Here is a 23424-nt window from a genome sequence, read left to right on the forward strand (position 1 = left end):
CATTAACCTGGTGTGTTAATATTTGGACTCCAAGATCTTAGAGGGCTTTTCCAAACTTTATGCTTCCATAATTCTCTGATTCTGTTTGGGACAGCCCAGCTCAACAGCTGCAGCATCCATCTGCTTGGTTATTCAGGCACCATTAAGCGAGCAGTGGCTTCAGAAAGGTGGATGCTGTGAGCTGTCCTCACCTCCCAGCGGGTGCAGGTGGCCGACTGGGATGCTGGTGACTGGCAGCAGAGGGGTGTGTGCTACCTGCCAGCACTGCTGATCTCCATCATCGCTGCCTCCCATTCAGGACAGGTAGGTGCCAGCTGCCTGATTTATCCTCCTCTGGCAGCTCCTGCCTGTCAGCTCAGCACCCCAGGGATGCCCAGCAGGGAAGGCAGAGCAGCAGCATCTCTCCCTGTTGTCTGCTGTCAGCAACTCGTGTGTGCCTGCAGGCACTGGGGACAGGGGGAGGCTGTGCAAGGGGTCACTTCCCTTCCACGAAGGGCTGCAGGGCTGGGGGGGCACTGACCTGTCTCGCCTGGCACTCCCAGCTGGGAGGGCAGCCAGAGGAGAAGGAGCTGCCCCATGCTGAAAGGAGGAGGGGTGCTCGGGGTAAATATCATCTGGAGCAGAGTTCCTGGGTGTGCAGCAGTGCCAAGAAGCCATAACAGGTGCCCTAAATCATGTGGATGCTCACCTGAGTGCTCAGGTTCCCCAAGTACCAAGGCAGCATCCTCTTTGGGGATGATTTTCTGACATTTGGGGCTCTATGGAGCATCTACATCACTTGGCTAGCGCAGGCAGTCTCTGGATTAGGCCTGGCCCCATTCCGTGCCGCCTGGGGTCCCCTACATGGTGTCAGCCCCTGCTCCATGCTGGAGCCTGGCCGCGGTGCTGCGGGGCGCTCTGCTGGACCTGCCCCACAGGGAGAGCCCAGCAGGGCCGTACGGGCCCCGCACCTCCCGCCACGGCCTGATCGTCACCGAGCAAACCCCGCTTGCCCCCCCGTCCCAGGGAGCGCCAAACCGCCCCCAGCCTGGGGACAGGGGCTTTGGGGCCGCTGGGGAAGATGGGTTATCCCGGCCCACGAGCGGCCGCGGGGTGCCTGGCAGAGGCGTCCGGGCGGACACTGCAGCCGGACAGACCGCGGGAACCGCGGGGCCACCGGGGCCGTCCCGCCGCGCTGAGGGCGGGGCCGGCGGTGGCACCGCGCTAGCCGAGGCAGCAGCGCCATCTCGCGGCGCGTCCCCTCACTGCGGGCCCGCCGCGCCCCCCGCTCCCGCCGGTGGGAGGGAACACCCTCAGGGTGCCGGGCCTTCCGCGCCCCCCCGCTCCCGCCGGTGGGAGGGAACACCCTCAGGGTGCCGGGCCTTCCGCGCCCCCCGCTCCCGCCGGTGGGAGGGAACACCCTCAGGGTGCCGGGCCTTCCGCGCCCCCCGCTCCCGCCGGTGGGAGGGAACACCCTCAGGGTGCCGGGCCTTCCGCGCCCCCCGCTCCCGCCGGTGGGAGGGAACACCCTCAGGGTGCCGGGCCCGCCGCGCCCCCCCGCTCCCGGAGGGGGGAGGGGAACACCCGCGGGGTGCCGGGCTGGGCTATCCCTGTGCGGGCAGCTGCGGCCTGCAGAAGCCTCCTCGGTGGCGCCGTGCACTGCTCGGGCTGGCTCCCTGCGGCCGGCAGTTCTGGAGCCACGGCTGTCGCTGTAAATGGTTCCCCATTGCCAGAGGGCAGGGTCATATGGGGTGTTGGGGACAAATCCTTCCCTCTGAGGGTGGAGAGGGCCTGGCACATGTTGCCCAGAGGAAGCTGTGACTGCCCCATCCCTGGAAATGTCCGAGGTCAGGTTGGACATGAAAAGTGTCCCTGCCCATGACAGGGGGTGGAACAAGATGAGCTTTAAGGTCCCTTCCAACCCAAACCAGTCTGGGATGTGTCAGCTGTAGATTCAGAGGAGGAGGAGTTGATCAGAGGATGGGAGAGGAAGGCTTGGCTTGACCACAGCAACTCTTAAAGTCAAGTGAGTGGGGCTAAACACTTCTCAGAAATCTCAGGGACCCTTCTCGGAGATGCTAGAAACCCACCGCCAGGCCCTGTAACTGAGCATTTAAATGGGGTTAAAGGGACCGCAGAAGACAAACGACATAGAGCATGAGGACACAGCCATCAGTCAATGCTGGATGAAATGATGGAGTGGTCTAATTTGGGCTGTATATTAAGAAAGGGCAATAGGACAGAAATACAATTACTGTCCAGAAACACCATGGCAGAGGTAGGTCCTTTCCAACTTACCTGTCATCTTGTCTTGACATGGTTACAGGTCGGGTTGATAGGGGAACTCTGCTGATAAAATAAAATCACATTTCTTCTGGGCATCTGATTTATTATGGGGTAACATTTTGATTAAAAATGTGTAACATATTGCATTAAGCAGGCATCTAGTCAATGAATTAAAGACCAACTCAGTGACAGGTGTCTGTTGGCAAGGGACTCTGGACTGAGTTTTGGTCATTGCCTTTTTCAGCTGTTTTGGAAATGCAACACCTCCCCTGGGAATGCAGGAAGCAAAAGGTGGAGGGGATAGGGGATTTGTCAACCCCCCTGGACTTTGAAATCACCCTAATCCCAGGTCTGCTTACCATCCACCCTCCTTGGATATCCTTCCCTGAGCCCCAGCTCCAGGCCAGGGCAGCTGCCACAGGACTCCTGAAAGGACACTCAAGGGGACATGGATGAGAAGGCCCCTCCTCACTGCCCACTGTGTCCCCCATGGGGGGGCCTGGGTGGTCCCCAGGGTCCCACGGATGTTCACCTGCTAGAGTCACTGTGGCACCTCCCATGCCCATGTGATGGGGTTTGGGGATGGGTGTCATTTGGGGGATCTTTTCCAGCAGAGCTGAATGTGCACCCCTGGACTCATTCCCTGCATTCAGTGATAGGAGGTGCTGGTGTTTCACTTGGCAGATCTCGAGGCCACACACAGCTCCTGGGGTTGCCCAGATCTGGCTGGTGCGAGGCACAGCTACCCAAAGGGAACTGAGAGCATCATCAGTGCCAGACACCCTCATCTTTTCCCACTCTATTTTATTTTATCACCAGGTCCCCAAAGCACTGAAGTGAGGGCAGCGGGAAGGAGATCGTTGGACCACAGACTATCCTGAGTTGGAAGAAACCCGCAGGGATCATCAGTCCCACTCCTGGCCCTGCACAGACACTCCAACAATCCCATCCTGTGTCTCAGAGCATTGGCTAAACACTCCTGGAGTTCTGGCAGCCTTGGGGCCATGACTGTTCCCTGGGGAGCCTGGGCAGTGCCCAACCACCCTCTAGGGGAAGAATCTTTCCCTAATATCCAACCAAAATACTTGAGGCCCAGCTGAGCCACACAGGCACCGATGATCCTTTTGCTGGATCCTGCTCCATCCAAGTGCAGTACCAAGGTGGGCATCTGGAGGGGTCAGCACCCAGCAGCACCATGACAAAGTCACAAACACTATGCCCATCACCCAGAGCAGAAGCTTCCAAGGGTGATCTCCCGCCCTGAGCATCCTTTGGGTGGCTGTGACACCTGGTACTCCCATCACCTGTCCCCTCCTGCCATCCCAGCAGCCTGCGGGCATCCTCCAGTCATGTTGCTTTGTGCCAAGTCACCACCAGCCTCTGCTGCTAGGCACCCAGTGGTGCTGCACTCTCCCTGACCAAGCTGTTTCCAGTAAAGCCAGAGTCAAGCATGGAAAGGGGAACAAGTTTCTTTCTCTTAGAGAGAAAGTGAAACTCAACACATCCCTTCTCCAACCCAGGCAAACTGCAGTGCATGCAAGTTCATCCTTCCCACCCCTCTCCTCTTCCTCCTACTCCCAGAGAAGAGCTTCCAGCAAACGGAGCCGATCATTCTGCCCTGTCTTCAGCCTCTGCACCAAGGTAATTCACCACAAACATCTGGGGACACTCTCCTCTTCTGCCACCACTTTCCAGTCCTTGCTCCCTGTCCTCCTTCGTTCCTCACTTCCCCTCCACAAGGGTTTAAAGTAGAAAAACGGGGAGAAGATGATGCAGGGGAAAGAGGAATCTGCAGGAATCTGTTCTTGCTCTGTGTGATTGTGGACATCACTGAGCTCTGCAGACTTGTCTCAGGCTGAGAACCTCAGATTTTGGGATAGATCCATGTCCTCTCTCTCAGCTCTGCATGTTGGAGGTTTGGATACCATTTGCTGTTTTTCCCTTTCCTGTTTAGCACTGTTGTGTGTCTTTGCATCCTTTCCTCCCTTGTGCCCTCTATCCCATGGGGCCACTGCCCTACACAGCAGTGCTTCTCCCCCTAAACTGGAATAAACATCCTCTACAGGCATCTGCCCCTACCCATGCCCAGGACAGGGAGGAAAGGGTTTGTGCCATGCTCCATGTCCTGGGCTTTCTAATCCCAGAGCTCTGCCATGGGCATGCTAGAGATTTTCAGTCCCATCAGTGATTTTGGATCACACAGCCTCAAAACCCTTTCCTGCATGTGGTGTCTGGTTATCCATACTGAACAATTCAGTAAATCTGTGGATGCATCTGATGAGGGCACCTGCATATCTGTGTGTGTTTGCCTCCATCCCCAATTCATCCCTGTGCTATAGGAAGCAGGATGCAACCTGGATTCTTGCTGGCAGCCAGCATCCTGGCAGCAGTGCTGGGCATGGCCCTGCTGGAGGACGGAGTGTGTAGGGCACCGGATGGCAAGAATGGCTCCCCTGGAGTCCCTGGCCGTGATGGGAGGCCAGGGCAGAAGGGTGACATGGGAGAGCCAGGTAAGAGGAAGCTGGGCATGTTGGGGGCCTGGGAGCCTCTTGGTCAGAGCATCCCAGGCTGTGGGAGCCAGAGATGCCAGATGTGCATGAACTCCTTCTCCTCCCCACTTCTCCCCAGGGAGAGCAGCACTGGGCCCGAGCATCAAGGGACCCGAAGGGGATGCAGGCAAACCAGGATATCCTGGCCCACCAGGCATGCGTGGCCTACCTGGCCCACCAGGCCCTCCAGGGATGCCAGGGGTGCCAGGGCCACCGGGGCAGAAGGGGCAAGCTGGCAATGTTTTGGAGCACCCGCGTCCCGCCTTCTCCGCCTCCAGGCTGTCCCCACCGTACACAGGCACCACGGTGGTGTTCGACAGGATCATCACCAACCAGGAGAACTCCTACAGCCCCCATACTGGGAAGTTCACCTGCCGCATTCCTGGGCTCTACTACTTCACCTTCCAGGTAGTGTCCAGCGGAGACCTGTGTCTGAGCATCACCAAGAACGGGCAGGGTGTGGTCAGCTTCTGCGACAGCAACAGCCGCGGCATCCTGCAGGTGAACTCGGGCAGCAGCGTACTCAGCCTGGCCGAGGGTGACAACGTGTCCCTGACCACCAACGCTCTCCAAGGCAGCTCCATTTACAGCGGCTCTGAGGCTGACAGTGTCTTCAGTGGGTTCCTGGTGTCCCCAGAGACGGCCTGAGAGACTCCCACAGCATCATGGGGTGTCTGCCTGCCTCGCTGCTCCCCTGTGGGTGTGTGGGATGCTTTAGTGCCACAGTGCATGGGGATGGTTCCAGACTGAGCATCCAGAAGTGTTCTGTGCTTCCCCAGTGTCACAACTGGCCAAGCTGTGGGATCACCCCTGCAGCACTCACCTCCATTCTGAGCCTGCCTGCACTGTCCTGGAGGCTGTGGACTCTCATCCCTTTCTCCTTCTGGGCACTCAAGCACCACTCCCAGTTGTCACCAGCTGTGGGTCTTTGCTTCTGAGTGGGAAATCACTGTCTGCTGCTGCTTCTGCTCCACTAACCACTGCAAAAGCCTTCCTGGCACTGGGACACATCCTGTCACAGCCTCCCCATCAGTATAAATAAATGCCTCTTCTACCACTACTCCTTGGGTTTTCTTTTCTACTCATGCATCTTCCCCAAACCATCAATATCCTGGACCCCTTCCCAAGCTGCCAGGGAGAGAAGTGATTCCAGCTTGTCCCTGGTGCTGCAAATGCAGAAGGACAGGGAGGAATTGAGTGTCCAATCAGAGCTGACACTTCCAGGGAGGAATAAGAAACATCTGGGATAGGGCTATGTGTGTCCTTCTCTGCTGAGCCCAAGGTAGCTGTCCTGCAAGAGAAAACGCAAGCAGCAGATCCTGTGCCTCACCCTCCTGGTCCCAAGCTGGCACCCAAACTCTCCCAGGAAGGCAAAAGGCAGCTGTGGTCCTCTGGCATTACAGCAAGGAGAGACAGGGACACTGGGACACAGATGGGGTTGTGGGGTGATGGTGGTGGAGCTGCCATCAGATGCCATGCCCTGGGACTGCTCCTCAGGGGAGCTGCTCCACAAACACTGGCCACTCAAATATCTCCACTCCTGGAGCAATGAGGAGGAGGCTGGGTCACCTGCAGGGAGCAACACCCTAGTGTGGGATCTTGGGGCCTCACCGAGTTCAGCACCCAGCAGAACCTGGTGGGGCATGGGGAAAGGTGCAGATCAGAAACTCTCAAAGGGAAACATTTTCCAGTCCTATTTAGGGGTGCAGCATCTTCCATCAGAGCCAGGCAGTGACCTTGCAGCAGCCCCTCAGTGCCACAGGCATCTTCAGTCCACTGGAGCTGGCCTGAGGCTCTGCTCCCAAGCTGCCCTTCTGCTCAGAAACAGGGGAAGTAAGAGGGAGAGCAGGGGATTTGGGGAGGGCTATTCCCTGCATTGGGGAGTTGTGCCACATCTCTTTGAGCTGTGTCCCACTCTTTCCTTCCAGCCCTTCCTGTTGCAGTGGCACCAGTATAGGTTTCGCTGGAGAACAATAGAGTGCTGTCTCAGCACAAAGCATCAGGCAGGAGGATATGAAACAGCTGGGAACAGCTCAGGTTCTGTGTTCACAAGGGCCCTTTACCCTTTCCTAACTCTGTGACTTCCTCCGTGAGGGTGTCAGGGAGCCGCGCCCACTGCGCTGTGCTGGCAGTGACCACGCGCCCAGCGGGATCGGCAGCCTGGGATCCCTGCTTTGGTCCCCACCAAAGGTAAGAGGTGCTGCAGGGTCCCTGTCTCGACGGTGGGACTGGGTGTCCAGCAGCATGGCACACTGCTGGAGAGGGGGAAAATGAGAGGAGGATGTGGATGAGAGAGGAGGAGGAGGAGGAGGAGGAGGAGGAGGAGGAGGAGGAGGAGGAGGTGGAGGAGGAGGAAAGGACGGAGGCAGAGGCACTGACAGGCTGCGCGCGTGTGATGGAGACAGGATTCACCAGCTGATGGAAGGATTGATCCTGATGGACAGAGCCAGGACAGGCTGCTGCTGGAGGAGGAGGGATATCAGCTGTGTGCAGGGAGTTCCAGCCTCGGTGCAGCACGGGGTGACAGTCTGCAGTGGTGTGTGCATCTCCAGCGTCTGGGGACCCTGGACTCAGAGGGCTTGGGGCTGGCCATGGGTACCTCAGACCTCATGGCACCATCCAGACTGAAAGTCCAACTCACGCTGTGCCATCAGGGACTGCCCTGGGGTTGGAGATGAGCCTGGGGCCCACCTCTACATATCCACCTCCCCACTGTCCTGCTGTGTGTATAGGTGGGACATTGAGGACACACCCATAGCATCCAGGTGCTCCTGGTGTATCCAGGCTCCTTTTCTCCATGTCCTGCAAGCCACCCTGCTGTCACCCCTCACTCCAGCACTTTCTTTCACTTTCCATGCTACAGAACACCAAAATGGAGAAGAGATTCTGGGAGCAGCTCTATCTGGCCCTCACCCTCCTCCTCCTGAATCTGGGCTCTGCTGTGACTGTAGAAGACCCTCACAGCTGCTATGGAGCTCCAGGCCTGCCAGGCATGCCAGGTATACCAGGCAGGGATGGCCGGGATGGACTGAAGGGAGCCAAAGGGGAGCCAGGTGAGTGAGCAAAGAGGGAAACCACATGGGCTCTTGCAGGGGTGCACTGAGTCCTCAATGGCTGGTCTGCCTGGGTTTGCAGGATGTGGAGAGCATCCTCTGTAGTCAGGTGGAAGAGGCAACAGCACTCTCCTGCCTAAAGGAAGGGGCTAAGAAGCCTCTCCCCACATCCTGCCATTGACACTGACTCCCTTTCACACCCCACCACCCCACAGGTATCCCAGCTTCTTCTACACAGCTAGGGCCCAAGGGCATGAAAGGGGCACCAGGACCCCCCGGCCCTGCAGGCAAGCCTGGCCCCCCTGGGGCCCCTGGTCCAATGGGAATCCCTGGGGAGGCAGGCAGTGCTGGCCCCCCGGGACTGCCAGGCAGCTCCAGGCAGAAGCAGCAGTCAGCATTCTCAGTGACAAGGCAGACCAGCCAGTACCCCTTGAAGAACGTCCCCGTGGTTTTCAACAACGTCATCACCAACACCAACCACGACTACGACACCGCCACGGGCAAGTTCACCTGCAGGCTCCCGGGGGTCTACTACTTTGTCTTCCACAGCTCTCACACAGCCAACCTCTGTGTCATCCTGCACAAAAACCAGAGGAGGATAGCCAGCTTCTGCGACCACAAGACCAACACGGTGCAGGTCAGCTCGGGGGGGACGCTGCTCCACCTGGCTGCTGCCGATGAGGTCTGGCTGGGAGTGAACGACTACAACGGCATGGTGGGCATTGCCAACTCCGACAGCGTCTTCTCAGGCTTCCTGCTCTTCCCAGACTAGAGGATCAGCAGAGCTCACCCCAGCAGCCCAGCGTCTTTTACCTGCCCTGAACACACTGCTGGCCGCTGGGCTCTTCCTGATGCTCCCAGTTTCTCTGCAGGGAGGGCATCAAGCCCAGCAGCCAGACCCTCCCCTCGGTCTGGGGGCTGAGCCCTGGTAGCTACTGCACAGGGGGAACAGGAACATCTGCTACATCTGCACCCAGAGTGATGGTGCTGAGCTCCTGGTCCTGCTGGCACTGCCATGTGCATCCCCCCTGCTAACCCCACATCACCTCAGAGGTCTCCCTGTGTTTTTCCCCTCCCCACCTGAGCTGCCTCAGGTTCAGCCAGGTGTCCTGGCACAGGCTGCAGCAGCGCCTTTGCCATGACCTAGCTGTGGAAAGTGTCAATAAAACCTTCCCCAGTGCACCTGGTGTAGTGTGTTGTTTCCTTCATGTGGTGTGCACAAATGTGCACGTGACATCTGGCCATCTGTGTGTCATCAGCATGTCCCCAAGGCTCACCAGCGTCAGAGACCACCACACCCCACCCACACCTGGCTTTGCACGAGGCGTGGGACCCCTGGCTGCTGCAGGAACAGGATGGTTCCTGTGTCCCCACACAGCCCCTATCAAGAGGGCACCAAGACTCATCCAAGCAGGACCCTGATATTTCCCTTCCCTCCAAAGCTCTACAGAGGCACAGACTGCAAAGGAAACCCAAACACCATGGCTGGGGCATCCCTGGGGTCCCTACCAGGATGGGGCAGGGGAAGCGCTCTGGCTTTCCTGAGCCAAACCAAATGAGCTCATGGTTGTGGAGGACGCAGAGCCCACCAAAACCCAGCAGGGATTTCTCCTGGTGTCACACACTGAAGGGTGGAACAAGGCAGTCTCCTCTCCAAACGTCCTGTACTTCACTTCCACAAGGCAGTAGCCAAAGCAGGGAATGCTTTTCCCACAGGGTAAAATCACCTCCCATACACAATATTCAGGAGGGTCAGGGACAGAAACTCAAGGTGATGGATGCTGTGACCCTGCAGCATCCCCTGGACCTGCAGAGCTGGAAGCATGTGGAGCAGCCTGAGGAGTGCTGCCTGAGTGCATGCACATTTCTGCAGCTCTGATGGGTTACCTTAAACTCATCTGGAGAGTGTTCTTCATAGAAAGCACCCCTGAGCAGGACCCAGGGACCCTGCAGGGCAGAGTTGTGGCTGGAGGAGCTTGGGGTGCTATTTGGGGATGGCTTGTCCTGCTCAGCTGAAAACAGCATTTGTGGAGGATCTGAAACTGCCACGGAAGAAGGACAGGAGCTAAAGATAAAAAGGGGATGTGTCCCAGATCCTTTCACAATAACCCTTGCGGCAAACTTCTGCTTTTCCTCTCGGGCATTTCTGAGCAGGACGCTGGGGTGTCCTGCTCCATCTCCCCACCTGATGAACAAGGAACTCAAGGTAAGAGCAAGACTGAGCCCAAGGTTCCCCCTGCAGGCAGGAGCACATGGGGGACCCAACTCTGGCAGGGTGACAGTCACCTGCATTGCTGGCACTTCCCTATGACCTGGGGCAGAAGAGAAACTGGGGGTGGAGGTGCTGGGCTGGGGGTGGTGGAGGTTCCTGATGGCACCCTGACCCCTCCTGCTTCACCTGGAAGAAGGAAAACATAAAAGCAGAGATGGCAGAGTTACAGAAGGGTTATCAGGGACTGAAAGGTGCATCAGTGTGAAAGGTGCCCTGGGAGTGCTCTCCTGCCCTGAGAAGCTCTTGTCTTCTGATGGCTGGGAGCCTGTGGATCGGTCCTTGTTCCTGCGGCACCCAAATCAGAACGGCTGTGGCTGGAGGATCCAACTCACCAATCTTTTGTCCTGCTGGCACCAGAGCTTCAGTGCTGGGAAAATCCACCTGGGATGGGGGTGTGGTGTGTGGGGTGCTGTGATGTCCAGATCCAGCCCCAAATGCCCTGTGCTTATCCACATGCATCCACACCAGGATCTGGGGGAAGGAGTTTGGCAGGAAGGGCAGGAAGAAGGTAAGACCCCAGGCATGGAAGCACAGATAACTGTCCCAGTGAGGCTTGTTAGATACAGAAATGCCTCTGGCATTCAGCAGCTGTGTGACAGGTTGCAAGGGGAACCTGTGGGATGGAGGAGGGAGATTTGGGTGCTCATTACCACCTTCAAGGACTGGCACTGTCCCTTAGACATGCTGGGAAGGCAAGGCCTGTTCCCTTGCAGATGACAAAACTGCTCTGGTTGGGTAAAAATTTTACCCTGCAAGTATGGTCCTGAGATGAGATGGGGAATTTCTCCCGCAAGGCAGAAGCATGGTCATATTGGACATCAGATCTCTGAGATAACCTGTCCCAAATATTTATGTGGCTGAAGCTGTGGTCACTTGTAAGCTGGGGATTTAAGAATGATGAGAGACTGCAAACCCTGCCTTGCCCAAGGGTTGTGGTTCTTTGCTCCAGGGAGTGAGCAGGAGAGTGAATTTGGCTCAGCAGTAGGATGTTTTCCCTCCCTGATGGTATTACCCAGACTTGCTTGCAGTCACCATCTTTCAAAACAGCTCAGAGTGCCTTCCCCAGCCCTCCCACCACCCAGGAAAACCTCTGACACCATTCCATGCTCCCACAGATGTGGATCATGTGGGCTATGCTGATCTGCCTGGCTGGAGGGCAGCCTGCCAGTGCCACGCTCTGCAGGACCTATGGCACCATCCCAGGCATCCCAGGGTTACCAGGACAGCCTGGCAGCGATGGCAGGGATGGGGAGAATGGCCCAAAGGGTGAGCAAGGTAAGGAAGAGGCTGCAGGTGGGTAAAACACTGTCTTGTGACTGCCAAGAGCAGAGAACGATAGTGCCAGATCCTGGGAAAGCAACCCATTTCCACCAGTTCTTTGAGGTCTTGTCAGGTGGGGATGATGGAGAACCCCAAGGAACCTGGGGAAGGAGGGGGATGACAGCAAGGTGTGTCACACCTGCCTGTTGGGCAGGGTCTCCACTGACCCACACCCAGCACAGGTTTCCTTGCTTATGCTCCCTCTCTGCAGATAAATGGGGCTTGACTGTGACCACAGTGACTCTTCCTCCTCTTTCCTAGGACCCTCTGGCCACAGTGAAGAATGGAGAGGGGATCGGGGAGTCCCAGGAGCACCGGGACAGCCTGGGAAGGTCGGTCCCATTGGCATCCCAGGTATAATGGGCTTACCAGGTGGCAGAGGATTGCCTGGCCCCATGGGAGAACCTGGTGACTACAAGGTCACCTTCAAGTCTGGGTTCTCCGCTGCCAGGAGCATCAGCTCCTTCCCCCGCCGGGAGCAGCCCGTCCGCTTCGACCGCATCCTCACCAACGAGCAGGAGCACTATGAGAACCGCTATGGCCGCTTCACCTGCCGCGTGCCTGGCACCTACTACTTCACCTACCATGTCACGTCCCGGGGTAACCTGTGCCTCAACATCAAAAAGGGCCAGGGCAGGGGTGAGAGGGTGGTGACCTTCTGCGACTATGTGCATAACAGTTTCCAGGTCACCACGGGTGGTGTGGTCCTCAAGATGGCCATGAACGAGTCTGTCTGGCTGGAACCAACAGAGAAGAACTCCTTGGTAGGGCTGGAAGGGTCTGACAGCATCTTCTCTGGCTTCCTCATCTTCCCTGAGGCTTAGCCCACTGGAGATGTGTCTGTGGCCAATCTCTACAGTCCCTGCAGAGCTGAGGACTCCCCTGGAAACTCTTTGCTCCCAAATTGGTGCTTGAAGCACACTGCTGCCATTCTTGCACAATAAATGACAGCTCTTCGCACTATTGGTCCCTTTCTGGATAGAATTTGCTTTTTTCCTTACGAATAAGGCCACTGGGTACTGGTGGTAGGTGGGGAGAGGCTGGAGATGGTGCTGTATTGGAGAGTCCTGGCAGTGGCAGGATCTGAGGACACCAACCTATCTCAGACATTTTTTGGGGTGGTGGTGGTGACAGAAATACCCACAGAAGATTGTCAAAGCTTGTGACAAGGCAGGTGTCTTGGTTCAGGGCAAATTTAGGAGAGAACCCCCAAAGGGCTCCTCTAGGAATGCAGATTCAATCAGCCCCTCCCCCCAACTGGTCTGGGAGAAAATACCTCCTTGGAGAAAAGTGGAAAAAAATTGTTTAGTAAACAATAAAACCTAAACAATATTAAGCCATAAAACCCCTTGCTGCTCCAAAAGAGATGACAAACCCAGAAAGTCCCCTCCCCAGATTCCAGTTCAGCTCACTCATTCCCTTATCAGTCCCTCCGGCGCTGGAAATGCCGCAGCCCAGGCCCGGCCTGGTGGCCACTGATGCGAGCTGCTGGTGCTCTGCTGGGTGTTCAGTCCAGAGCAGGTTTGAACAGGTCCAAAGAAAAGGGAAAAAAAGAAAAAAAACACAGTCCAGGGAACTTCTTTGCCTCAGCTAGCTAAACTAACTAAAAGCAAAGGAGAGTAATGTCTCGCTGTCTGTCCATCCGCAGACAACACAGTCCAGGAGCAGGAATGTGGAGGAGTGAGTTCAGTGTCTGAAAACAAACTGCGCGCTTCTTCTCTCCCCCCTTCAATCCCTGGAACAAGTCTTAAAGGTGCAAAACTTGTTATTCAGCACAAACAAAACAAGATGATGGGGGATAAAAGCATCATATAGTCAACCTAGGACAGCAGGGCAGGTCAGTGTGGGCCAAACAAATGGATGCCATGATGGGTGTGATGTAGAGGACACCCCCAGTACAGCTTCCAAAACCCAGCACAGAACTGTGCTCCACATCCTGGAGAACAGCCAAACCCTCCCAGCCTGCTCCTTATCAGTAGCAGAGCTGTGAACCCAGGATGAATTAAAGCTGAGGAGCCCAGGGACAGCCCTGGCCCCGGGGCAGGTGACAACCCAGCACTGCACCCGTGTGGGTGGGCTGCCTGCAGCCCCCAACCCATCTCATGGGCCTGGACAGGGGCATTCAGGAATTTTTGTGGGAGTCTGGGATTTGAAAAGGTCTGGATGGAAAGGATGATGATAAAAGGTTTGGGAGAGGTGACTGTTCTAGGGGCAGGATTTAATGGAGCGTCACCCCTGAGCTCTCCAGGTTTGTTGGTGAGTTCAGCCCCCCAGCTCTGGGCTGCTCAGGTGTCCCCGCCGCAGTGCAGGACAGTGACCGAGGCTGTTGTGACCCGCTCGGGGGGGCCATTTGCCGGCAGGTGGCACTGGAGACTGGCTCAGCCCTCGCCTGGCAGCGGCATCATCCGCGCTCCACCTCGTAGCTTTATCCTTCCTGCAGCAAAATCTGTGGCTTCTGTCCCGCGGGGTGCAGCCACGCGTGTCCCCAAGCTCTGCTGCTCTCAAAAGGTCTGAGCACAGGTGTTGGTGTTGTGTTCTGAAGCTCCCCTCTGCCAGAGCACTGGATGGCCCTTACAGTGCAGCCACCAAACTCACGGTGTTTCACAGCTGGAGATGCAGCATCACAAATAAAAGTGAGCTGGGCAAGGCAGGTGGGGTAAAAGAGGAGGTGTTTGACACCCAAAAAAGGGCTGGTAGCATGCACTGCCTGAGCCTCCTGAACCCTCAGCAGGTAGGAGACACTGTACCAAGGAACAGAGATACACTGGAGGCCAGGGCTGCCATTCCAAGAGCCCTGAAGGCTGGGAAATGAGCTGGCAGAAGCCCACTGATATTTGATGGAGACAAATGCAAAGTTCTTCTTCTGGCATGGGACAATCCCATGGCAGACAGGCACTGGCAGCAGAAACTCTGTAGGAAGGGACCTCGGATGTTGTTAGACACTAAGGTGAAGCTTTCTTCCTTTCCAGGTAATGGATGTAATCATTTTTGATTTTTGAAAAGGTGTAAGGGCAACACCTAGTTATTTTTAAAAGAGATGTCTGACCAGTATGAGCCAAAAGTGTCCTGAGGGCTTGGCTGTGCCTGGGGAAAGTCAGAAGGCAGTGCAGTACCAGCAGCTATAAGTGCAGCTCACAGTGCTTGCACAGCTGGGAAACAGGTGCAGAGGGAGCTGCTTCCCAAAGATACAGAGGGAAATGATGCCCAGAGGTGCAGAGATGCAGAGGGCATTGCTGCCTAAAAGTGAAGAGGGCATTGCTGCCCAGAGGTGCAGAGGGGATCGTTTCCTCCCATGGGTCTCAGCCAGCACCCAGCAATGCCACCTCTGGCAGCGGCCCCATGAGATGGCGGCTCCCCCGAGGCTGCCACTACACTCACACCCCCTGGGTATCCAAAATGGATCAGGAAAGGGTCCCGGAGGGTGCTGGAGCTGTTGTTGATCCATGCAACACCACCCTTCAGGTCTTTCCAGGCAGCTCAGGGTGGGCAGCACGTTTCTGGCCCTGTAGGAAGCTCCAAAGCCGCAGCCTGCACCCCCAGCTGAAGAGGCCTCTTCCTCTCAAGCTGTTACAGCACTCACTGAGGCCAGAGGCAGAATGTCCCTTGCCATGGCTCCCTGCACAGGAGCTGGCATTGCTTCCTCCTGTGTGCAGCAATCAGTCCCCATGCCGAGTCCCTTGCGCTGCTCAGGGCCGCAGTGGGAAAGCCCAAAAGCAAAGGGTGGTTGGGTGCTGTGCTGGCAGTCCCAGCTGTCCTGCCTGCTGTTCCCAGGAGCAGCAGGACCAACCTAGCCCTGCTCCTGAATCTCCTGCCCTGCTCTTCGGTCTGGGATGCATTATTCCATGGAAACAGGCAATCTTGGAACAACACAACTATTACAGGAGAGCTGGAGAGAAACCTGTGTGGGGGTAGGTGCTGTGGGTGGTAAGGGTGGGTCAGGACAGCACCACGGCCACTGGCACCCAGGAAAGGGCCAATATTTAATTAATTCCTTCTCCACAGGTACCTGAGCCCAGTGCTTCAACCTGGCATGGCTGCACCAGGGAATAAACCTGCAGGATCTGTCCTCACCCAGGGTGGGCAGAGCTGGCCTGGGGCTCTGGGCACACTCCTGCTTGTGCTGTGTGTGCTCACTCGCCCCTGTGTGCACACTCCCCCCGTGCACACCCAGCCCTGTGTGATTCCCCCTGCCCCTGCACACTCCCTGTGCTCTGTGTGTGTTCCGACCTGTCCCCTGACATGCACATTCTGCTCCTCGTCACTCCCTTTGGGGTTTCTTTTCAAGGCAGCTGCAGTCCCTCCCCAAGGCCTAGCCACAGCCCTTCCCTCACCAGGCGGTGCTGTGACCCTCACCTTGGTGTCAGGCCACAACCAAGGGCAGGGCCGAGGCCACCAGATGCCCAGCCGGTGCTGAATCTGGGGCAGGAGGTGTTTCAAGGTGACTTCAGGAGTTTTAGGGATGTCAGTGTTTTGCCAAGAAGCTGTGGGGGAATTTGGTCTGTTGTATTGGAGGCCACTTAAGAGGGACAGGGAGGGAACCAAGAGTACAGCTGTGGGCAAAGACACCAACAGGGCTGTCAGGGAGTTAAAATAAAATCTTCCTCCTCCCAGGCACAGAGCAATAGGGACCAGCAAGAAGATCACATGGAGGTTTCTTCTGCATTATCTAAATGGGGCTCTGTGCCAAAGCTCCAGTGTTGGCATAAGCAGGACTCTGGCAGGATCCAATGAGGTGGAAATGAGTGTGCCTGTCAGTGTTCATGGAAATGAAGCTGGGCTGGAGGAATCAAAGCAAACAGCCGTGCTGTTTGTCAGTGAGATGGAGCCAGGGATGTCAGTGCCACTGTCTGGTCTAACATCACCAGCAAACATCACGGATATTACAGAGGTGTTGCTCTCTTTGCACTGAGCCCACGAGTTCCCAGTACCTGCTCTAACCAAGGAAGAGCCCTTCCTAAACCATCCTTGTTTGGTTTGGGTCCTTGCTGGCAGCACCAGCCACAGCCAGGCTGCCCAACAGGGCCTCCTGGATCAGCTTCCCATGCCAGCCCCTCCAAACAGCTCTTCTCCCATGTAGCTGATGCCACTGCTCCTCAGTGCAGGGAGGCTTTTCCCTTCCCTTCCCTGCAGCTCCCTCCTGAACAGCCCATGAGTGTTTCCTTCCTTTCAGCCTCCCAGCTCTGAGCCACAGTTGCTGCTGCCAGGCTGGTGGCTGCTCTCCGCCATCTCCTCTGCCCTTGAGCCAGGTTGTGGAGTGAAATACTAGGTTTTTTGTGTTCTTCCTTCCCTCCCCTTCTCCAAACCATAATATCAATCAGGAGCCATATGGGAATCCCTGTGTGGGTTCATGCTGTGCCAAGGTGCTTGAATGCTCTGGGCAGAGGCATTACTGGGACAGGGCACTGGGTTGTGCCTGCTGGGATGTCACAGGCGTCACAACAGGACACAGCAGCTTCGGTGGACACTGAGGTCACACAGGTGACACATTGTCAGCAGGGCAGGAGCTCTCTGCATTGGTCCCCTGGGCACACTGGTTCCACTGGAGGGTGGTCCCAACCCCAGGGAGCCTCCTGGGGAGTTTGATACAGCAGAAACCAGTCTGGGGCAGGGAAGAGAGTTCAGACATCAGTTCCAACCCCAAATCTCACTTCAGGGCTGCTGTTAAGGTTGTTCCCCCTATCCTCACCCAGGTTTGCGTTTGAATTTGAATGGAAAAGAGTAATTGCTTCTTTTGCCTGGAGCAACACAGCCTGGCTTGTCTTCCACTTAGAGGTGTGCAGGGAATTCCTGCTTTTCCTGGCCCTCCGCAGGGACCGGGAGCCGGGAGGCTCTGCGCTGGCTGGCCACCAAGGAGTTAAATCCCAGCCCTTTTTTTCCTGCTCTGCCTCCTTATGAGGAACAGCCTTCGCGGGCCTGCAGAAAGGCTCTTTCTTTCCCCAGCAGATCTCTGGGAATGAAAAGTCTGTGTTCCAGATATTAAATTACTCATAAAATAGTTGGCGTGTCCCCGAGGCGGCTCCGTAACCCCCCAGCCCCCGCCGCCGCTCTGACGGGCTGCTGATGTGCATCTGCATGTCACCTCCTGCTACAAGGTCAATCTCTCCAATTTAAAGCAGCAACGTTGGAAAGCAAACCAGATTTCAGCCGGAATTAGCTTCAAATGGAGCATTCATGGGACTCGTGCTGGGCGGGGAGAGCAGGAGAGGAAAGACCACCGAACCGGGGTGGGGTGGGGGCGATCCCGCGGCTGCAGCCCCCCGTGGTGGGGCACCCCACGTAACCCGGACTCGATCGAGGGGCTGGGATCCTTCCAGGGCTGGAGCAGGGCGGCAGAGATGCTGCCGGGGCTGGATCCCGAGGCGTAGGAATGCTGCCTGGGGATGAGCCCCGGGAATGCTGCCTGGGGATGATCCCCGGGAATGCTGCCTGAGGATGAGCCCCGGGAATGATCCCCGGGAATGCTGCCCGGGAATGATCCCCGGGAATGCTGCCCGGGGATGATCCCCGGGAATGCTGCCTGGGAATGAGCCCCGGGAATGCTGCCTGGGATGATCCCCGGGAATGCTGCCTGGGGATGCTGCCTGGGGATGATCCCCGGGAATGCTGCCTGGGGATGAGCCCCGGGAATGATCCCCGGGAATGCTGCCTGGGGATGAGCCCCGGGAATGATCCCCGGGAATGCTGCCCGGGGATGATCCCCGGGAATGCTGCCTGGGGATGCTGCCGGGGATTCCTAACGCTGCGGAGAGGGTGGATGCCGGCGGGGGTGGGAGGAAGGGCTCAGTCCCTGCTTTCGCAGCTTTGGCAGCCTCGGCAGGTGCCCCTGGGTGTCGGGGAGCACCCCTCGGACAGCTCCCCTGGTCCCCCGGACTTGCGCGGCCACTGGTGACCTACAGTCAGGCGGGGGGGCAAGGCAGGGCGGCGGGGTCGAGGTTTCCATGGGGATGTTCGGGGTGAGAAGCCTGGCCTGCTTCAACTCCAGGCACAGATCGCCTGGACGTCGGCGCTCGCCTCATTCCGCTCCGTTTCCCGCTGCCTCCCGCCCCTCTTGCGCCCGGCTCCGAGCGGCATCTCCCCGGTGCCGCCCCGCGAGCGGCGGGAGGGGATGCAGGAGGGGATGCGGGAGGAAATGGAGGACGGACGGGTGAGACCACGGCCTGGGCCTGCCTGGCCCGGTGCATGTCATTAACCCCTTGAGGGATGCACCACAATGAACTCGGGTTTGTCCCCCAGCCATTAAGACCAGGAGCCATGCGGGATGCTCTGCTGGGCTGAGGATCTTCTGTCACTCTGGGAATGCTGTGCCAGGATGGGGATGCTTTGCCATGATGGGCATCCTCTGCTGTGACGCAGGACTGGGCTCTTGGCAAAATCCCCAAACCAACGCTGAAGTTGTGACAGTGCAGGTCTGGGAGAGCCTCGCACAGCCCTGCTCTCATCTCCAAAGGTTTTCTCCAAGAAAAAGGAATGGCAAACGTTTTTTTCTTCCACTAATGGCTCCTGGTGGTATCTGGGAACAAATCAGTGGCTGGGGACAAATCAGTGGCACACCCACACTCTCCCCCGAATGCCTCAGTTTCCCCACACGGGGAGCAGCCCTGCTCTCTCCACAGGCCGTCCTGTCTGCCTCGCTGGAGCCCTGTGTGGGTTCCAGCCCTCGGCTGGCTGTACAGGCTGAGGTTGAGATGAAACTCCAGCCCCATCCCATCACAAATGGATCCATGTGCCTCACCCACAGTGGGCTGGAGGCTCACTGAATTATCACACAGGGCATAGGCACCAACACAAACCACACAAACGCCTGTAGAGCACACACAACACACATCCAGCAGCCAGGGCCAGAGCCATGCACATGGTGGGCAGGCAGTACCGGTGTGGAAGAGGCCAGGATTGCACTCAACAGCCTCACTCTGCCCTAAAATCTCACATTTACATACAGAGGGGGAAAAATAATCACATAAGGCAGCTTGAAGCCCACAGCATAGCAAAGACACTGCCACGTGAAGAAGAAGGGTCCACAGGGAAGTGTATGCAGCATGCATGGACACATACCTGGAATTCCCATCTGGTTTGCAAACAAGGAATATCTGTGGTTCAGGACAGGAAGCTGTCCTGGCTTCCTCAGAAAGAGCAGGGACTGGAGCTCTGGGGTGAGGGCTTGGGTGGCAGCTCCCCGGGAGCTGTGTGGTACTGCCCAGTGCTCCCTTCTGCTCCCATTAAATGCCAGGGGGACTTTTGTCTGGAACAGCAATGGGTCATTGGTGGCACTTCAGGGGAGCCAGGAGGGAGCTGGACAGCCATGAACATCCCTGGGAAGCAGCTGGACAGCCCTGCCCTACCCTGAATGGGTGACACTTGGGGATGCACCCCTGTCATGGGCTGCATGGCCTGATGTCCTCTGCTGTGTGAGGTGACCCTGTGTCATACATCCAGTCCTGCAGCCTGGGGGTGTCCAAGAGGGCTGGGCAGAGTCAGGCTCTGGGAACATCAGGGCTTTGTACAGAGTTTTGGCTCCTGGAGATCTCAAGGTGATACTTGGCACCAGCAGCGGGAAGCCCCCAGCAGCCACTGAGACTTGGACTCTGCTCCTGTTATGAAACCTGAGCTCTGCAGAGCTCCAGGGGGGTCCTGCCACTGCTGTCACCAGCTGCCTGCAGAGGAGCATGGTCCCTCAGGGTGTGGGGGAAGAACATGGGTCACCCTGGACACCTCCTCCCTGGAGAAGGCAAGGATCAGCTGGCCCTCCCCAGCACTGGATGGTTTCCTGGGGTGGGCTGGATGGCCAGGAGTAGATGGATTTCTCCTTTTGCCATCCATGTGGATCCACCACAGTTGCTCCAACTCTGGCCCCAGGCTCTGGATGAGTCCAGGCAGTTCTGTCTCAGTCCTTCAGTCTCCCCCTCCATTGCACAGGTCCCTCAGGCACCTGGAGAGCAACGAGCTGAAACTATTGGTGTTTGTTCAGACTTGTGTCCTCACTGAGCAGGGAAAGAGAGGAAAGAAAAGCCTTTTTGAAGGAGAAACTAATGCCAGGAGAGTTTGGGAAATGTTGTAGCAGCTCTTCCTTCCCAGCTCCAACATGCAGCCACCAATGACTGTCCCAAAAAGCCATGGAGAGTGACACTCCTGGTCTTCAGGCTGAGACCTCAGAGGATGACGGACAGCATGACTGAGAAGGAAGAGGTGACCTAAAGGTTATCCAGGAAGCTTGTTCTCCTTCTTTGGACAGGCTTCTTCCTCATCCTATGGCCCACAAAGGATCTGATCTCCCATGTTCTGTGTGATTCTGTCTCCATTTTTTTCTGCTTTTTTCCTCATTTTATTTCACCTCTGATAAAATCCAGTACAGGAGCATTGGATGTGCCTGAACATTGTGCACAGGTGACCACAAGGATTTCTGGATCCAGAGATCCAGAGCACTGGAGCACCCTGAGCCCGGGAAGATGGAAGCATCACCGATTTATTATTAACCCATTTTGGTCTCTGTGACTCTGGATTCAATGTATTTCATTTTAAAAGCTGTTTGACTGCTGGGTTTTACTCAGTTTTTCTCTCCCAGCAGTAAATGGTGGGTGGGCTTTTTCTTGATCCTGGTTTTGCTGTGGCATCTCTTTTGTATAGGACTGCTCAGAGGGGATGGAATCACAGTCACAGGAGACAGGGAATGTCCTCTTGGGTTTCCTTTTGCAATTGTCATCCTCTAGCTGAAGATCACCCTCCAGCCCAATGGGCTGGGCTCAGCTGCACATCTGGCTGCTCATAGTGTGGCAAAGGCTCTGGGCACAAGCTATGAGAATCCTTGGAGGTTACAGCTGCTCTGCCTCTGTGCAAGACCATCAAAGCCACCTCCTGCATCTGTATTTCTGATCTCTTTGTCCTGCTGTCAGCATGGTCCTGAAGTTCTCACTCCCTGATGCATCCTCAGGTGCATTCTTCAGCATTGTATGCTGAGTCAGAGAATCACCAAATTATTTGGGTTGGGGGAGAACTTGTTCCATCCCCTGCCATGAGCAGGGACACCTTCTGCCAGACCAGCTTGCTCCAAGTGCCATCCAACCCTGCCTTGGACAATTCCAGGAAAGGGACAGCCACAGCTGCTCTGGGTAGCCTGTAGCAGGGATCTGCTGCAGAAGAGGAGAGGATTTAGGCTCCATGGTCCCTTTTGGCTTGGGACAACATCCATCAGCAGTTCATAGGCCAGCAGTGTGGGTGCTCTGGTGTGCAGTGAGCCATAAGAAATGGCTCTGAAATGCTGTAGCGGAGACATTCATGGCCAACCTCTCCAGTGTGTGCTCTCAGAGTGGGGTTTCCAGTGTCTGGTGAGGTATGGAAGTTCTTCCTGACATCTTAATACACTTTGGTAAACAGTGAGCAGCCCAGGCTGTTATTTAGCCCAAGCCATGCCATCACCCCCCTGTAAGGACCACCATAGGTCCTGGGGGCCACCTTAGCTGGGGTGAGATGCCCTGCCCTGCGAGCATCCCTGGAGCTATATTCTGTGCTTCAGGGTCACTGCCTGCACCTGCTGCTGCCATCACTCTGCCTGCACTGGAAATATTCCCAGGCCTGCCCGGTGTGTCACATACTTGCCTGGGAGTAGCTGGAGCACGCATGGGGATGTGTTGGAGCACAGACCAGGGGACAGCGGTGCTGCTGAGCACCTCCATTTCCAGCCCAGGCCTCTGCTCCAGGGCGCCTGAAAATCCGGGACGAGGTGCAGGGAGCAGCGTACGTTTCAGGGTGGGCTGGTTGGTATCCCGGGGCTGCCGAGGCTGTTGTGCAGCTCGTTTGTGCCTCGCTTTTCACTGTCTGCTGCCATACAAAGGGCAAAACGCCGCAGCGAGAGGTGCCGCGCTCAAGCCAGGAAAACCCAGCCGACCTTTTCCTCCTTCCCTGGTTTCACCACTAGATGTCATTGGAAAAGCAGCATTGCAAGCCCTGTTCAGCTTTCCGGGATGGGATTTTGTAGGGGGAGCAGCTCCTTCACCCACTGCTGGACGCTAAGCATCTTCCCAGCCTCTTCCTCCGTGCCTTTGTCTGTCTGCAGAGCCTCTGGAAAAACCATCGCCGGGGATTCAGGGTTCAATGGACATTGAAATGCAACTGAAACCTTTTTCCCAGCGCCTGGCTAAGCCGCCCGCTCGGACCCTCCCAGGAGGGAGCCGCTCGTCACCCGCTCTCAAAGGGGCGACGCTGTCAGCCGGGACCCGCGGCACCTACAGCAATATGGTCCTCTCAAACAAGTCGGACAAACAAGGCCTTTATAGGCACTCTTTTCTTCTGGAGTGGAAGAGAGAGGAGCCGGGGGAGATCTCGGGGGCGTCCCACCGCAGCGGAGCAGCACACAAAGGCTCGCAATGAAAGGGGCACCAGCAAATCCTCTTAGGGCTTCGCTGTGTGCACATTCATCTCCCGGCCCCATCTGCCGGGGGGATCCCCGGGAGCGAGGGGGGAGAGCGGCTCTCCCTGCCCCGCCGCCAAAGCAAGCAAAGCGCATTCAGGGAGGGAGAAAGGCATGAAAAGGAAGAAAGGCCGAGCCATGCCCGTGCAGAGGCAGGGGAATGCAGCTCTGCCGGGGAGGGGGGCTGCCTTAGGGGGGAGGGGGGGCTGTGGGAGTCCTGAACATCCCTGGGTCCCCGGGGATGAGATGGGAGCAGGCTGGGCAGGGAGAGAGCCTGGTGCCTCTGGGCAGCAGAGCTGTGCTGGCACCCTGGGCACAGAGGAATCCTCTGTGGAGGTTCCTTCACCAGTGGAGACCTACTGGAAACTGGTGGGGCTGCAGGAGGATGGAGGTGACCCGGCCAGGTGCGCAGCCAATGAGCTCTTAATAATGGCTTGATCCCACACAGGCTGAGCCAAGTTAACAGGACCAGAATTTCTTCCCAAGACAGGGGAATGCCAGGGATATCTTAGTCTGGTCGGGAGGAAACACCTGTCCCTTCCCAGCAGGAGGTGCTGGCTCAGT

The 23424-nt window shown here is 56.9% G+C and overlaps 3 protein-coding genes across 4 annotated transcripts; all 3 read left to right on the top strand.

Moving 5' to 3' along the window:
- Nucleotides 1-3749: 3749 nt before the first annotated feature.
- Nucleotides 3750-5874, top strand: C1QA (complement C1q A chain). Its single transcript, XM_059866678.1, has 3 exons — nt 3750-3906; nt 4605-4775; nt 4894-5874. The coding sequence occupies exons 2-3, from the start codon at nt 4613-4615 to the stop codon at nt 5460-5462; spliced, it is 732 nt and encodes a 243-aa protein (XP_059722661.1). The 5' UTR covers nt 3750-3906; nt 4605-4612; the 3' UTR covers nt 5463-5874.
- Nucleotides 5875-6845: 971 nt separating this feature from the next.
- Nucleotides 6846-9049, top strand: C1QC (complement C1q C chain). Of its 2 annotated transcripts, XM_059866575.1 has the most exons (3): nt 6846-7004; nt 7678-7867; nt 8083-9049. In XM_059866575.1, the coding sequence occupies exons 2-3, from the start codon at nt 7687-7689 to the stop codon at nt 8637-8639; spliced, it is 738 nt and encodes a 245-aa protein (XP_059722558.1). In that variant the 5' UTR covers nt 6846-7004; nt 7678-7686; the 3' UTR covers nt 8640-9049. The 2 variants fall into 2 exon arrangements, with proteins under 2 accessions (XP_059722558.1, XP_059722557.1); XM_059866574.1 differs by lacking the exon at nt 6846-7004 and having other exon boundaries at nt 7669-7867.
- A 910-nt stretch (nt 9050-9959) lies between these two features.
- C1QB (complement C1q B chain) lies at nt 9960-12422 on the top strand. Its single transcript, XM_059866576.1, has 3 exons — nt 9960-10073; nt 11255-11414; nt 11721-12422. The coding sequence occupies exons 1-3, from the start codon at nt 10056-10058 to the stop codon at nt 12281-12283; spliced, it is 741 nt and encodes a 246-aa protein (XP_059722559.1). The 5' UTR covers nt 9960-10055; the 3' UTR covers nt 12284-12422.
- The last annotated feature ends 11002 nt before the right edge of the window (nt 12423-23424 follow it).

The sequence above is a fragment of the Haemorhous mexicanus genome, chromosome 23 (genome assembly GCF_027477595.1).
Source record: "Haemorhous mexicanus isolate bHaeMex1 chromosome 23, bHaeMex1.pri, whole genome shotgun sequence".
Classification (NCBI taxonomy): Eukaryota; Metazoa; Chordata; class Aves; order Passeriformes; family Fringillidae; genus Haemorhous; species Haemorhous mexicanus.